A 16,768-nucleotide genomic window follows, 5' to 3' on the forward strand; every position below is an offset into this window, starting at 1 on the left:
TTCTGGATTTAAGTGCCAGCACTTCTACTTGCATTAACTTTATTTATTACACAAATAAGACATTTACAAAGCACAACATGAAAGGTATGTAACAAAACAGACATTGGTTTTACAAAAAAGTGCTTACAATTTTTTTCCATGTGTGTGTTTTCCCCTTTTGTTATGTATTTAAATAAATAGTCTCGACGGTCTGTATGTTCCCAGGCTGCTCTTAACAGGGTAGTGAAGACATTTGACTGTAACATGCTATGGCCATGTAATCCACTCAAGGAATAGACCCTGGGAGGAGGCTCAAGGCAAAGCGGGTCCTAGGTGACCCTGGGCAGAGCTTAACAGGCCACTGACCACATGGTTGTGATTGGGGCTTTGATCATTAGGAGCAAAAATCAAAGGAAAGATTTGAGCTTCCCAAGGCCAACAATCAGGTCCAGGTAGCTCCTATTAAGTTAGTGCCCAGCACAGGGCTGGGCAAAAGCTTCTGGATGAGTTTTGAACTGTGCCACACTCACCACACTGTGAGTGCTGCTTTCTTTGTTCTCAGTCAGCTGTAACGTCTTTGGAAGGGAGGGGATTTCAGGTTCCCTTCTTGGGCCACCCTCAAGCCTAACCTTCCTCTAGGTCTCAGAGCAACTGGCATATAGGTTCTCATTTAAATGTCTACTTCAAGCATGAGAATTCTGAAGGCTTTGCCCAGCCTCAGTGAGAATGGGAATGTTGCACTCGATTAGTGATATCTGCCATGGGTGAAAATAGGGACAGTGACTGCGTATGTTTCCCTGTCCTACAGTCTCTTTCCAAAAGTAGAAATGAGGATTTGAGCTAAAACATGCTTACTAGCAGCCTCTAGTGGGAAATGCATCAGGTCTCCAAGTAGTTCTAGAATTACAGAATAAACTTGAAACACATGGGCATCCCCTGAAAACACATCATGGTTGTGTGTGTGTTGCCCAAGCCCTTTGTTCAGAGTGGAAGAGTTGCAGCAGAATGGGATGAACGTGAGCACAGCTATGTCTGGCCTCTGTTCTCAGGAGTGGGTGGGGTACAGGCCAGGCAGGGCTGGTGAGGAAACCTAGAGGTTCCAGATGGCACCCTGGGTTTGGCACACTCATCTGGGAAATGGGCCAATGGGCACCTCTCTCTAATGACGAATGGATCAGAATTAATATTCAGGGTGCCATTCACTGGACTCTGTTCCCTGGCTCCCCATGAGTGACCTCCCCCAAAAGAAGACTTGACCTGGCACATCTATTAGGAGTAAACAAATAGCCAACACTTCCCAGTTCTAGTTTTCCCACACATTCTGAAGTGTCATCACATACATCGAATACCATGTCTGCCATGATTCCTGCATATATGGTAGATAGTGTATTGGGTATGAAATCTCCCCTCCACTAAATTTTCTCTTTCCTCTCCTTGAAAAGGATAATGCTTCTCCCAGTCCAGTGCCCCCCATCTCCCCTGGTCTGTCTGCTTTCTGGTCCGGGTGGGCCTCCATCTCGGCACTATTGGGCCTCTTAGGGCTGGTCAGTGTCTCTTCTCTTTCTGAATTAACTTCACATAACCAGACAGATGGAAATGATAAAATTAGAACACAGCTTTCCCTTGGGGACATCCCACAAACACTGTAGAGTTTTCCAGACAAAGGCAATAGAGTGGATAACATTGGGGGTTGTTGGCTATTCAGAATTCAGAGATGGTTCCAAGGAAGTAGTACATAAAGGCCAATATGAAAGGAAAGAAAACCTGTAAATTGGGAGGCTGCTGGCGTCACACGATTCCATTTGCCTTTTACTATTGTGATCAGCTGAAGTTGAAGATGACTCCTGTTTAAATGGGAAAAACAGACTGTTGTTTTCACCCTCATTCCAAATTTCAGGGAGCTTTGCCTTCCAAGAGGAGGACTCTGTAGTGCTCCTGGGGGGTTTCTGATTCTCAGCAGGAGAGGGAAAGGCTAGGCCGGGGAGCCAAGCTGGCGGCGGGCAGGATGGCGGGTGGGAGTGAATGCAGAAGCTGTGGATCCCTGGCCGTGACTTGGACACTGGATCTCAGCAGCTGAGGGGCAGCTGTGGAGTGCCCATGGACAGATGCACAAGTGCCGGCAGCATTAGTACTGAAAAAGGATGACCTGCAAGAGGAGGACATGGGAGGCGGCTGAGCTGGGGACAGGCCCCACCAGGCAGCCTCCAAGGGATCTCAAAGGCAGGGAAAACTAGAGAATGAGGCTGGATTCAGGACCTAGATTTGGATTTAAATCCTGGTTCCACCAGTTTACTTGCTGTGAGAACCTGGGCAAATCACTCCCCTCTCTGAGTCTGCTTCCTCAATAAAATGAGATGACAGGGAAGATTCAGTAAGCTACAACATCAGCAACAAAAAGCCTGGGCATTTTAGCTTGTGCCATCTGTGAATTATTTCATTGGAGCCACACTTTGACCCCATGAGGGAGCCCCAGTATTATCCTTTTTCACAGGAAGGCACTGGGGCTCAAAGAGGTAGCAATTAGTGAGCCCATGGTCACAGAGCTAGGAAGATGTAGACCCCGTGTGGAAACCAGGCCTCACTCCAGAGAAGGTCTTTTTACTGTATCACCTCTACCTCATCAAGGTCACCATGACAATACTACAGACTACTTATACCCAGCAGACAGCAGGCTAAGCATTCCACACACACTTCATCTTCACAGAGCCAAGAGGCATGTGACAACTTTCTCTTTCCCTTCGCTACTGATGCACCTAGCTGACACCTCATTGCCACCCACATACCCAGCTCCCTGAAGTTCAGGTCAGGGATTACTAGCTGGCTGGTCAATAGGATGTGCCTTTTCACAAGAAAATAAGAGATTTCAAGTGGTCCAGGGACATCCAGTGGGCACAACCACATGGTTGATACGCTCTGATCAGGAAAGATTCTTGCCTGGCAACAGTTACCAGCAGAGGTGGAGGAGGAAGGCAGTGAGGATGGTTCTCTATCGTCCCTACCCCGAGCACATCTCTCCCCATCCATGGTTTTAGTAATCTCTGATCAACTGTAATCTTAAAACATTAGAATTTGTCTTGAGTCTTTCAAAAGAGAGAGAACCCATCCATATAACTGTTATTACAGTATATTGCTGTAATTGTTCTATTTTGTTATTAATACTGTTATTGTGCCTAATTTGCAAAAGAACCTTTATCATAGGTATAGATATATGGGGAAAAAAGATAGTGTATATAGGGCTTTGTATTGCTCAACCAATCCCCCACATATAAGGTGGGATTTCCATAATCAAATAATAACCAATACCTATGGAGCACTTTCTGTATACCATGGAGTGTGCTAGACTCCATACATCATTACATTCACTCTCCACAGCAGTCCTAGGTGGTGGGAATTACTATTATCTCCATTTTATAGATGCAGAAACTGAAGCTCCAAGAAACTTATGTTTCACAGTCTCAGAACAAACAGGTAGCAGATATGTCACCTGGGCATTCCAGAACTCGGGAGCATCCCTCACCTGGCCTCGGGCACTTCTCCCCTTTGTCATGTAGGAAATATAGCTTTGGGCTCTTGTTAAGAGACGCTTTCTCAAAACAAATAATGCTAGTCAGACCTTTCCCCTCCATGGGCCTCAGTCTCTCCATCTTATCAAGGATGGCTTGGTTCTAAAAGCCTTGCAAATGCTATAGTCATGAGATCAGGGTATTTGGTCAGGAAGAAATGTGATTCTGGAAACTCACAGGCACAAGTGGCCAAATGATGATGCAAAGACTGTTCAGGGCCAGGCCAGTGCTGGTCTGGATGAGTTGGTTCAGGGACCAGCCCTAGGGGGGAAACTGAGTCTTCTCACAACCAAGCTGGCTCAGGCCTAGAGGGACTTGAGAGAAAACCCATGCAATGCTGAGCTGACTTCTCAGCCCACACCCTGTGATCCACCAGGCCCTACCGTCTGATAGGATGTGAACACAAAGATCCCTGGAAGTTGGAAGAAGGCCTCACAGTGAGGGCATAGGTCATGAAGGAAGGAGACACTCTGTACCGCAATACAGAGTGAACACAAAGTTGGGGACACAGCCCAACAAGAAAGAATTCTGGCTCAGCAGACAAACCCAGGGGCCAGAAACCTAAAGCCAAAGCTGCCAGGGCCTGGCCTGGCTCATTTTTCTAGCTGAACAAGACATAACCACAAGCTTAGCTGAGCAACCAGGAGAAAGGAGCTCCTCCCCAAGTGCTGAGACCAGGCCCATACACTTCCAAGGCCCATCCTGTTCCCTCAGTGAATCGGGCACTTTATTACACAAGCCCTGTCAGCTCTCTACACGCCCCTGGGCCTCAGCCTCACTAAACACCCCATGGTCCCCTTAAACCCTCTCCTCTGTGCTTCTTAGCATAGAATGTCCTTCTCCCCAAGAGCTTGTCACTCCCCCTTTTGGGTCCTCCAAACCCATGGTTGTTCCTCGTGCCAACTGTATCACACTGCAGCATAACCACCCATGTCCTGCTCTAAGCCACAAGTTCTTTTTGGCAGAGATCATGCCAGCTTCCTTCCTCAGTCCCAATGTCAATCTAAGAGGACAAATTCTCTCCCACCAGAAAGGGGCAACAACTCCAAGGCAGGCACAGTCCTAGGGTTAAGGTCAGCTTACTGTGCTTACTGTGTACTTTGGACAAACTATTGCTATTTATGAGCCTCAGTTTCTAGAACTATAAGACACAGATCATCATAATCACCCTCCCAGCTACGTGGGGTGGAGCATGCCTATAATCCCAGCACTCGGAAGGCTGAGGCAGGAGGATCACCATGAGTTCGAGACCAGCTTACGCTACACAGTAAGTTCAAGACCAGCCTGAATTACATAGCAAGATCCTATCTCAAAAACAGCAACAACAACAACAAAACACAAAGACCCCAACAACATAATCATCCTTCCAGCGAGGCTGTGAAAGATGAGATCAGAGACAGTTCTGTATAAGCTCAGAAGTGCTACACAAAAGGACGTAATTACTAAACTGCACAGACTTCAGAGACCAAAGATCCACCACATCCCTGGACAAATCACATCATCTTCACTTGAGGAAGGCCATCTCCATATCCACAAGGAGGCTGGGAGGTATCAACTAGATGTGTGCAAAGTGCTAGTCTCAAACAGAGAAAGAACGCAATAAACAACAGCTCTTACTGTGAACAGGATTGTCTCAGAGTGGACTTTGCTGGGGTGTTCTCACCTGCTCCCAGATTCTTGTGCTGAAGATGACAATTTACTTGTAAATATATCTGCCCAGCTATGATGCCTCCATCTCACCCTATAGACATCTTCTTGTGATGTCCATTGCAGAGCTCAGCACATGCAAAATCGGAGACAGAGCTAGAGGAAATATCTAGGCAGCCCTGCAGAATCTCATGGGCTGGGAATGACACATGCAGATCCTTGTATCCCAACCCAGACCTCCCTAACCAGTTCTCTGGCTTGGGAACCCATATCTTCCCAAGCTTCTCAGGTGATTCTAAGATACACCACGACTGGGATCCACTGCACTGGCGGGTCTATGAGGACCCTTTTATCTTTAAAGCACAGATCTTCTCTACCTAGACACCATATCAGGTGTGGCTTTCTCCCTCATATGGCACATGCCCCATCCTCTCAGAGTATAACCATGGAGATGCTTCTACAAGACCTAGCATCCCCCTCCTGGGCTGCCCTAGAATAAAGTCCAGCTCTCCACCTGGAAGCCCCAGGCACCTATTTCTCACCACTTTCCCCTTTAAGTCTATGTGCCAGGAACATTGAGAGGCTCACAGTTCCCTGAAAATCAGAATGGTTCCTGCTTTTCCTGATAAACTCTGATTCAGTTTCCAGGCCTGGTCTCCAAGGTTACCTTCCTCCAGGAATTCTTCCCAACATCTCTCTTTTGTCCCACTCCTCCCCATATCCCAAGGGCTCATCACAAGTTGATCACGGTGTCTTCCCTTCCAGTCTATGGCCTCCTCCAGAGCAGTGACCATGCTTTGTTCATCTCTGTGCTCCAGACTCGTAAGTGAATGTATACACAGGTACTCACCTTGAGCTACATGGGACTCTTATTTTCCTACTTCTAAAATGGGAATCTGCCTTAGAACAATGTCTTTCAAGGCTAACTGAAGTGTCTCACAGTTGAGAAAGAAGTGAGGCTCCTATCCCTCCATGGTTTCACCACACAGCTCTGTCTATTTTCATCTGCATTAAGGACAAAATTAAAATGGTTCTAGTGCTTAAAAAAGCAAAGCCCTCAAGCCACTGGACTGTTATGTCTAAGCATGCCTCTGGATGTTTAGTTCTAATGCCTGAACAACCACAGATCCAATTCCAAAGGAGAGACCCGGCCAGTTGACCAAGGTCACTGGCCTCTGATCCCTGAGCACCACCAGCTCTGACTATTCAACCCCAACAGACAGGGGTGAAAAGGAAGAAGAGAAGTCAGTGAGATGATAGCAGGCAGAAGCCTTCCTGGAACCTGAAAGCTTAGGTAAAATGAATTCTCCAAACTGAAGAGAAGGCCACACAGCCAGTGGGGAAAGGGACCCTGCAAGGAGATCTTGGGGAATGGCCATAAGCATCGAACAAACTGGCAGCTGCTCAACTGACTGATTTGGGGACACCATGGGAGCAAGCTGGGCAGAGATGGTCTGTCACAGAGAGACATGGTGCCCACTCAGTAACAGGCTATGCTGCTGGAAACCCATCCCCAGCAGGAAAGCTCTGATCCATCAGGCCCAGCCTGGCTCCATTTACCTTCTCACCCCGGTTGGAGAGCGGCCCATCCATGTCGGCTTTGAGGTGGACGGGGGGTGCGGTGTAAGGCAGCCGGCAGTGCACCTGCCCGCACTGTACCTGACCTGTGGATGAGAGGATGCCTTGGAGAGGATGCCATCCCCCAAGCTCCCCACAGGATCCCACCTGCCCTGTGCTCTGTAAGCTGGAGCCCATTTGCCACTTACCACCTCATTGGCCTGGACAAGACCAATAGATTGGCCACAGTGCTGTACGTGTAGGGCTTTAAAGAGGGTTGGGCTAACTGCCCAGCTCACGCAGAAACACTCCTACATCAATAGGTGATGAATACCTCTTGCAAGCAAGCCTGTACCCCATCTGTCAGATCCTTACCAAAGATGATTAACCATGAGGACTCTGCTTTCATAGGTCACCACCCTAATTACAACTGCAACTCAACACCACGAGCCACCCCTTCTCTCCTAGCCCTCCCTTTCACCTTTATTCTTTAACTCTAATCACCTAACTTGTTGTATTTTTATTACTTGATAATTGATCTATTTCTGCCAACTCTATGAAGTCAGGAACTTTTATCTGATTTCTAGATTGCTGGAGATTTCCAGTACCTAGAATGAGACACAGGAACTCTAAATATTTGTCACATGAAGTTTCATACCCTATTCCAATATCTAAAACTGTTGGGAAAAATCTATCTTATGTCTGATCTAAAATCTCTCGTGCTACAGCCTATTTACCAGTCTTTTGCCTGACTGTTCAGACTTCTTTCTCTTTGGTCTTTGAAAGAGCTCTGTGCAGACTTACAATTGATATATAATTTGAGACAAGTCATGGTGCCCTTGTGAGCCACAGTTCCCTTATCCATAGAATAAAGCAATTGTATTAAGTTCAAGATTTCTAACTCCCTGGGTGTTCAAGGAATCTATAAGCAGCCTCAAATTACTCAAATAGTTGTGTGTCTGTACAATTTTCTGGAGTGCAGTTCCAAAGCTTTCATCAGATTCTAAACTCTTAAGGCTTCAGGAGCCTATGACTTTAGTTAGCTGCAAAGTAGAGGTGCATTTTTCTGGGGTCTGGTTCTAATACTTTCATCAACATCCATCTCTAATCCTTCAGAAAATTCAAGATTCCAGGATTTTAGTTAACTATAAAGCAAACTATAAGGTAACCTTCAGCCATGCAGCAAGAGGTGACAGATCCAGACCTCTCAAGCATCTTCCACCTCAAGATGGGCTCCACTTCCAGGGGAAGAGGAAAAGGACCTCCAGACCCTTTTCAGGCATCAACGAGAGGTCCAGACTTGGTCACTGGGAATATGTGAACACAGTCCTGGCTGCACTTCAATATATCCATTATCAATTCCACAGTAAGGATTAGCTGGTAGACCAGAACCCTGGGGCCTAGAGAGCTCCTAGTCCTCAGCATCATTAATAATATTTAATGGGTTCTGTGCAATGCTGAACATAAATCACTGTTTAGAAATGAGAAGGGGAAAAGCAACCCTTCTGCCAGGCAGATGGTTCAGAAATGGAACATATAAAGAGGCATGGTTCCATCTGGCAGCCTGGTGCTGTAGACAGGACTATCCACTCCTAACTCTGCCAATCAGCCCCACCGCCACCATCACAAGAGCAGATAACACTTATCTGACACTAAACATTGAAGACTTTACATCAATTATCTCATTCGATGTTCACAGCACTGCTTTGAATAGGTACTTTTATTGTCCTCATTTTCTTCCGGATGAGGGAACTGACATTTAAGGAAGCAAAGAAACTTGCCCAATGACACCCAGCTAGTAAATGCTAAGGGTGGTTGAAACTCAGCGGTTTGACACTAAAGCCTACATTTGATCAGTAAATGGCACTGGTTTCCACTATCTTGGTTTCCTTATCTACTTAAATGGGATAGTGATGTGCGATGTTCAGAGACACAAACAATATAGTGTCCAGTAAGCAGCAATTCTCTATTTGACCTCCCTTCTTTTCCCCTTTTACTTGGAGCCAGAGAAGAGTGTGTGTGTGTGTGTGTGTGTGTGTGTGTGTGTCTGTCTGTCTGTCTGTCTGTCTGTCTAACTTCTGGTTTTTTGTCACCCTCAGCTTTGAGGAAACAAACCCAAAAGGAAGAAAATCTGTAAAAAGCACCTGCCCAGGAACAGATTCTCACCGAACTCTTTCTCTCTCTTCTAGCTTCTTAGCCCAAGGACACTTCACCTTATCCTCTGCTAATGCCCAGTGCCTATCTATGCCAGCCCTCCCACATTTAGGAGTTTGTTGCCCACCCATCTCCTCTGGAATGTGAGTCTCAAGGACAGCAGCAGGTCTGTTGTGTTCTCTGTTGAATCCCTGTGCTGAAAACACAGAGATGCTTGATATTTTGACAGGATGCATGAATCCATCCTCACCCTCTGGCATTGTTAACATCCTGGTTTACAGATGAGGAAACCAAGGTTCAAGGAGGTGAGGTGAACTACCCCAGGCCCCACAGCCCTGGGTGGTCCCGCCACACTATGCTGCCCACATTCCATTGCCTCCAGTCTACATGCCTAACTCCTGCTGATTTTCCCTTCTCAGAGGCAGCCTCCCCAACAGCATGTCAACTCTCTAGCAGGGGCCTTTCCTGCAGAAACCATCCTGAGGGCTGTCACACACTCTGGTGATCATTCCACCTTTCTTACCCACCAAAACACAGACTCCACAGAGCAGGAACTTTGTTCATCTCTCTCTTTCCTGGGCCCTGGCAGAGAATGAGTACTAGAAAAATATTTTGGGAATGGCTAAATTGCTTGCTTCTATCAAGACTGCCGCCCCATTGAGGCAGGATTGGGAATTTATTCCTTCCCTGCAACTCCTAGGTCCAAGTGATGGGGGAGGAGGATCTTCACCCAGAATGCTCCTCAAGCCTCCCCCCCCAACCTCAAAGCCACGCACTCTCAGCGTCACCTTGCCCGCAGGTCCCGCAACCCCCCGTGTCGCAGTTACTTACTCTCTATGTAGCCGTGCAGGGTGACCATGCGCGCCCGCTCGGGGCTGCTGAACGGGGAGTAGTGGATGTCGTCGGACAAGGCGGAGGGGAGGCGGGTCGGGGGCGCCCCTGAGGGCGGCACTGGGTGCTGCGGTGTGTGCTTTTTATGACGTGCCCGGCAGTTTTGAAACCACACCTGGAACAACAGCCTCAGCAGCCTCAGCCTCGCGGAAGAGGGTCGGTTCTGCGGCCAGGGGACCCCAAGCGGGGCTGCTTCGTCGCCTCCTGAGGAAGGGTGGCCACGTGCACCCCCGACCCTCTGTACCTCCGCTAGCTCCACGGCTTCCCCCCGACCCCGCCCCAGACCTGGAAGCCCTACCCACCCGATCCCCACCTGGATGACTCTCCGGCTGAGGCCCGTCATGTCCGCCAACTTCTGCAGAGTCTGTGCGTCGGGATTATTGTCCTGAGCAAACTGCGCCTGCATAACCTGCGGGACGCCGCAGGCGATGTAGCATGGCAGCGCAGAGGTCTCCAAGACCCCGGCCCAATCAGAGGCTCTGGACCCTAGGCCACGCCCCCGACGGCTCCCCACCGTGCACCGGCCCAGGCCGAGGGGGTGGGGCCAAAAGGCTGCTCAGTCCCGTCCCTCCGAGACCCCGCCCACGCCCCCTCCGCTCCGGGCTCGCCGGGTACCTGCAACTGCTCGGCTGTGAAAGACGTCCGCGCGCGCTTGGCCGGCTTGGGCTGACTGTCCTGTTCCGAGGGCACTGCCCCCTCCAACGTGAGGCCGTTCCCTGGGGGCAACAGAAGCAGCTGACCACGCGTCCCCAACTCTTCTAGTGGCAGCCTGGAAAGGACGGGGGTGGGGGGAGCTTGTCCCTGGAGGGGTCAGGAGTGGACCTGGCTGGGGGTGGGGATCCCAGGGTCCTAGCCCCTGAGCTCAGTCTTTGGGGAAAGGGCTTGAGTTTCTGAAAGTCCATTGAATACAGTTTCTTAAGTGTCACAACCTTAAGAGAGGTGGCACTATCCCCATTTTACCTGAAAAGAAACAGGCTCAGAGAAAAAGAAACCCCCTGCCTGGAATCTTCCGGCTAGAATCTGAAAGCTGGTGGATCCTAACACCCCAAACGGGACTCCCTCCTGGTTAAACTGCAGGAAACCAAAGACTGGTGGAGGTAAGAAGCAAGCAGGCTCCAAAACTGACTCCAATTTTATAAAAACAAGTGGAAGAAAACTAGAAGTATATACACCAAGCTGTTAGCAATGGTTTATCTCCAAAAAGTGCGATCATAGAGACTCTTTACTTTCAATATTTCTCGACTGAAGTTTTCAAGACAATTAAATGTCAGCTAACTTCTCTAAGGTTTAAGTGCTGTATATTTTATATGTTATCTTTCCCCTTGTGTTATTTTTACTATTGTAATTGTAAACCACTAAATACCCATTTTATTTTTAACACCTCATTTTTTTCTGAGTACAAAATTAATACACAGCCCTTACTGCAAGTCTAGAAAATTTCAATAAACACAAAAAAGGTGGAAAATCACCAGTAATTCCACCACTTAGATATAACCACTGCTAACAATTTACTGTAATTTTTAAATTAGGACAAAAATTATGTTGAAGGAATAAACAAACACTCCAAAATACATAGAATTTTAAAAATCTGGAAAGATAAACATTAAAATGAGAGAAGGTAGATTTGGAATGATCTTGATTTTGTTTTCCTTTTGCTTCACCATCCTTTCTAATTTTTCTATGGTAAACAGGAGTAGTGTGTGTGTGTGTGTGTGTGTGTGTGTGTGTGTGTGTACACGCGCACATGTGATGTTTAACAAAACAGTAGCCCATACTGAGAGTTGATAAGTAAGGGAGATCCCAGGCCCCAAGCCTTCAAACTTTCATGGCTTCTGCAGTATGAGAACTGGATGTAACAGACAAGGCCATGACTAAAGGTAGTTCTTATCGATCCAGGTGTGGAAGGAGGCAGAGGTAATTGAAGAAGATGGCGCTAAAGAAACCCTGACTTCCCAGTTTCCATCCTGACTCTACTTCTGACTTGCCTACTGCATTACAGGTAAATTGCCTAGCACTCCGTTCCTTTGCTCCCCACTTAACCCTGATCCTGGCAGGTGATAGTCTTGGTTTAGACATGGCCAGGAACACTGTGGTGGTCCCCAATTAGTCTTTGGGCCAGGGCCTAGAAAATAAGGCAGGGTGGTCCATAACCTCCCCCAGAGGCAGAAATTGTGCAGTGGTAATATCCCATAGCAAAGCACACAGAATTAGTGTGGCTGTTTTGGGGGTTTTTTAGATAAAGAAGTGAAACTCATATCAGCACATTTCTGACTTTATGAAATCTGATTAAGGGGACCTTTAGCCTGAGGTGAGGAGGTGCAGTGTGGTATGATGTGCTATGCTTGGTAGTAAAGCCTGGGCTTTGGAATTAGCCAGACCTACTAGCACATAACCTGTGGCAAGCTACATACTACAGATAACCTCTGCCTCTTTCCTTAAGTATAAAATGGGGACATATATCAATTTCCTAGAACTATTGTAAAGATTATCCAAAATAATCCATGTTATAGAGAAAATAACTGTCTCCAGACACTGAGGTCCTCCCCTCTATCTAAAGCCCAGGCTCCACTTCGTTCTCCAGCTCTCACCCCACCTGTGACAGTCCTCCGGATCCCTGGAACAACTGGAATCTGTTCTTGGGCCTGTATGTCTTGGAAGTAACAGTTATCACAGCCAAAGAAAATTTAGGGATCAGATTATGAGACTGAGGCTCTGGGAGGAAAGGAAACTTCATAGGTTAGCACAGTGTGCTAGAGCTGGGTCTCTAGACTCAGGGACTACATTCTTTGCCATTATAGCTAGAGCTACTGCTCCAGGATGAAACTCCTACCCTCAAGCCTCTGATTCAGTGTTGCCAGGCTGGGAGTTGGGAGAATAGATACCTATCATCTCGAGGCCTGGCTCAGGCAGTTAGAAGTGATAAGCCCCCAGGTGAGTGAGAGATGTTCAACAGCTGAAGAAAGCTGACTCGTTAAGGCTCCATCTCTAGGGATAGTAGAGTACCTTCTGCTTTTACAACGCATCAGCTCCTCTATCTCTGAGACTATGTCATTAGCTCCATTTTACAGATAAGTTAGCACTGTTACAGGGAACAGCAGCATCGTCCACTCCCGTCACTGGTGGAGCCAGAGCGCATGCGCCACAGTTGTACAGCCCCACCTTCACATAGCCTCCAGGTGGTCAAAGGAACGCCCAGTTTGTAAAGCAGAATAGGCGGTTTGGGGTGCTGGGCTGGGTGGGAAAGGGCTCAGGACAGAGGAGGCCAGCAGGGCCAGTTGGGTACCATTCTCCGCAGCTCTCTTGAGGTTCTCAATCATGGTGTCATAATGGATGCGGCACAGCACCTTCTCCTCCACCAAACCAAACTCTTCACCAGTAGACAGCTGGCGCTTGCAGGAGAAGCAGGCAAAGCAGGCAAGGTGATAGGCATTGCCACGTGCCCGTCGCACCCAATCACTGGCATAGATCTGTCGGCCACACCGGGCACACTTGGTCCCAAATCGGCTGTGACACAAGGGAACAGGTACAGGTTGGTAAAGCTCAGGCCAGCTATCTTCCAATCTCAACACTCCACCCTTCCACATCCCGCCCAGGTTTCTGGCCTAGATGCACTTGCTCCCTCATTAACCTTTTCTTGGATGAACTACCCTTCTACCGCCAAGTCTCACCTAGATGGTGAGCTGGTGGGTGCTTCCGTTTTCTTCTTGGGGCTTTTATGACTTTTTCTAAGTTTCCTATCATAGTCACTTACACTTTAATGAATGTATACATTAAAATACCTCATAGCTATTAGGAAAATATAGCAATATTGATAGGCAAATTTTTGAGCACCGCATGCCCAACAAGATTCTCTGTATTTTACGTCAATTATTCCAATTAGTCCTCTTTTTACAGGCAAGGAAAATAGGAGTCACTAAATCACACAGCTCACAAGGATAGAAGCCCCAGGCAAGCTAACTCCAGAGATGACTAAACTATAGCCCCAGCTGAACAGAAGTTCAGAGTTCCTTGGAAGAAAGACAGAGATGTACTTATTGGCCCTGTGACAGTGAGCAAATTGTTTAATTCCTCTTAGTTCCTGTTTTCCTTGCCCTGAGCTGAGCTAGAGGACAGCAGTGACTGCTACTATTTCTTTAGTGTATGACATCTGTGAAGTCTTTGTAGTCTACAAAGAACCCATCTATTCCCAAGACTCTGGAGTCTATGACATCCTTATTGAATATTGAAAACGGACAAAAATAAAAGGTCCAAATCAAATGTTTTCTTGCCTCTTTACACCTTCCTTGATTCTGTAACTTCCCCTTCTCCCTCCCTGCTTTGTAGTGGCTTATTTGCTTAGCCAGCATGTCACCAGACTGGGAACCTCTCCTGGAAGCAGGAATCAGGCTCTGGCTGCTAGGGAAGGCTTGTTCAAATGGTTGACTGTCCCAACTTCACAGCCTCAGTTTCCTCCCTTGTATTCTCTAGATCAGGGATCGATGCCATCACTACCACTAAATCATATACCCTTCCCTCTTCAAAACTCCACATTCAATCCTCAGGATTCTGTGTCCTAAGATCTCTGAGATTCATCTCCTCCACTCCGTCTCCACTGCCACTCTGCCTCTTAGACCACATTCCCATCAGGCAGCCCGATCTGCCAGTCTCTCTAGTTTCCAATCTTGCCCTGCCACCTCATCCTCTACCCCGCAGTCACAGAAGTGCCCAACATGCACATTGGAATCCTCTGTACAGCCTACTACATTCTTTGGTAGCTCTGCTTTCCCCTCAGAATCTCATCCAAGGCTTACAAGATGCATCATTTTCAAGCTCATCTCTTTCCTGACCTTCTTCAAAATCTTCCCCACCCCCAAATCCAAGCCTGAGTCCCTGTCAGCCACAATGGAAGATCAGTCCCATGTCTCTAAGGCTTCCTCTGAAGCACTTTCCACCTCCAGCTCTTTTCCCAGACCAGTTCCTTTCCAGGACATGTCAGCCAGAGACCCACCACCCTCTTAGCATTGATCATATTGGTTTTGTTAATGGCTGGGTCCTTGGCTTTCCCGGTGGTTTATCCTAAGCATTCCTGAGGGGGACAGCAGACCAAGATTTGCCTCTACGTGTCCAAGAATGACGCCCTTCCACTCAGAGAAGCATTAGGAAAAATCTGTGTGTAGCTGGAGGAAACAGCCTAGCAAAACCTCTCTGGTTACAGCCTGCCTTCTTTGGAAAGTTCAAGCAGTCGATGGTTGATAAAAATGTTGCTTATTACGGAGTGCAAGATTGCGGTGGCCTCAGACAGCTCCAGCGGCGAGCGAGGGTGCTCGTTCCCCACAGCCACCGCCCTCTGGATGAGTTTCCTCAAGCCGCTCAGCAGGGACGGCTCCAGACCTCAGAAACCAACCGCTTCTCCTGAGAGAGCTCAGCTTGCCTATGGACTTTGTTCCTAATCCTGCAGTAAGGATCAAGTCACGTTGCCGATCCCAACCTCCTCACCGTGGGACCAGCCTCCGGGCTCTGCCACCCAACTAGTGGCGTGCGGATGAGGTACACACTCTGGTCTCCGAGGCAAGGCTGACTTTCTTTCCATTATTTGTGCTTGGGGAAGAAGAGCGAAGAGCCCTTCTTGCGGGTGGTGGTGGGGTCTCGGGCACAACGCCCTGTTTGGATACCCTGGCATTGTCAAGACCGTGTAAGGTAGCGACTCTGAGACTAACCAATTTTTCACACGTGGGACTGGTGGTTCAGATACTGCCAATGACCGCACAGGATGCGGCCAGGATGCGGCCAGGGTTGAGGTTCCTAACAGACCTAGAACCCAGTCTGGTTATGAGGCGACCTGGGAACCTAGAAGCAAGAACAAGAAGGGCGCCTGGTCTGATCTTCTGATTCAGACGCTATGGGGTGCGAGGCGTGGATTCTGAGAATTCCCGCGCGTGGGACTGGGCCCGGGGGCAGGCGCCTCAAGAGGCGGGAAGTGCATTCCCTAGAGGACAGGAGAACAGACTTCAGCGGCAGGGAGCGTGAAAGCAGCAGAACCTCCCGACGGTGTGAGCTTTACGCGGCGCCGGTGACCTCTTTGCTGCGCCAGAACGCGCCGTTCTGCTCCTCGCGTCGGCTGGGTGGGATTCCTCGTCCTCCGCCACCGAATCTCCCTGCGCGCGCTTGGTCTTCCTGCCCTGCTAGTCCCAGACCTCGAGACCACACTGCACCAGCGCAGGGCAACTACAGCGCCCCCAGACCGTTGCTCCTAAGCGGATACCGCCGAGAGACTCATCAGCAAAATTTTTAGCCCAAAAGGTCCAGGAGCTGTCCCGGCCATAGATTCTCTCGGAATTTGCCGTGACTCGACCCAATCAACGAAATAACCCTCGCGCAGGATCCTTGGAGTGGTGACCGGGTGGTCTCTATGTGTGATGGGAAGAGTTAGGGACGCTTCTGCAATGTGTGGGCCACGCGGAAAAGGGGTCTAAGCACGAACAAAAGGGACGAAGAGGCTTCCGATCGAGGCTCTAACACTGACAGACTTCTTCCCAGGCGGACTGCGAGATTCGAGCTGCCCTAATCCGGAAGCAGCGAAATGGGCGGCGCAGACAACGAAACTTCAAGAAATGGGTGTTCGGGAGCTGTGATCAGAGCGCTAAAAGGTTTAGGGGACGCTGCTGCTGCTATCTCAGGCTTGCCGTGAGTTCTAAACCTGCAACGCTCTTCCCTGGGACCCGGTCGCAGGAGGTAAAGACGAGAAGGACCGAGGTGCTTTAGAGACGGAGAAGTGTCCAACCGCTGCCGCGCGTCTCAGCTACCGCAAAAAGGAGCAGCGTAGGCTTCGCGCACCGCCAAGCCCTCCGTCCTCACAGCGATCTAGATACTCGCGGTTTGTGCAGCGAGAGCTGTGCGCCCTTGCCCAGCGCGGCTCGCTTTCCAGGTTTACTTCCCTTGGATGCCTAGCAGACGCTCAGTAATTACTTGTCGCATGAATGAGCCCATCGGAGTTTCAC

The 16,768-nt window shown here is 48.7% G+C and overlaps 1 protein-coding gene and 1 long non-coding RNA gene across 11 annotated transcripts in view; one reads left to right on the top strand and one right to left on the bottom strand.

Annotated features, from left to right (window-relative positions):
* Lhx6 (LIM homeobox 6) overlaps nucleotides 1-16,768 on the bottom strand; it is a 24,125-nt gene continuing 7,357 nt past the window's right edge. For 3 of the 10 annotated variants that reach the window (XM_063227003.1, XM_063226984.1, XM_063227010.1), the window contains 6 exons: nucleotides 13,075-13,295; nucleotides 10,407-10,507; nucleotides 10,105-10,200; nucleotides 9,732-9,954; nucleotides 6,750-6,853; nucleotides 1-1,823 (listed from right to left, as the gene is read on the bottom strand). In XM_063227003.1, the coding sequence (XP_063083073.1) occupies nucleotides 1,677-1,823; nucleotides 6,750-6,853; nucleotides 9,732-9,954; nucleotides 10,105-10,200; nucleotides 10,407-10,507; nucleotides 13,075-13,295 (892 nt within the window). In that variant the 3' untranslated portion in view covers nucleotides 1-1,676. Of the gene's footprint in view, nucleotides 2,126-6,749; nucleotides 6,854-9,731; nucleotides 9,996-10,104; nucleotides 10,201-10,406; nucleotides 10,508-13,074; nucleotides 13,296-16,768 lie in introns of those variants that run through there. The other 7 variants (XM_063227042.1, XM_005004044.4, XM_063227020.1 and 4 more) reach the window with 6 other exon arrangements.
* Nucleotides 10,606-16,768, top strand: part of LOC134470802 (uncharacterized) — a 26,103-nt gene continuing 19,940 nt past the window's right edge. The window contains exons 1-2 of the long non-coding RNA XR_010039965.1: nucleotides 10,606-10,888; nucleotides 11,688-11,790. This is a non-coding gene — a long non-coding RNA (uncharacterized LOC134470802). The remainder of the gene's footprint in view (nucleotides 10,889-11,687; nucleotides 11,791-16,768) is intronic.

The sequence above is a fragment of the Cavia porcellus genome, unplaced genomic scaffold (assembly GCF_034190915.1).
Source record: "Cavia porcellus strain 051 isolate PalLab524CR breed Dunkin Hartley unplaced genomic scaffold, mCavPor4.1 scaffold_1, whole genome shotgun sequence".
Classification (NCBI taxonomy): domain Eukaryota; kingdom Metazoa; phylum Chordata; class Mammalia; order Rodentia; family Caviidae; genus Cavia; species Cavia porcellus.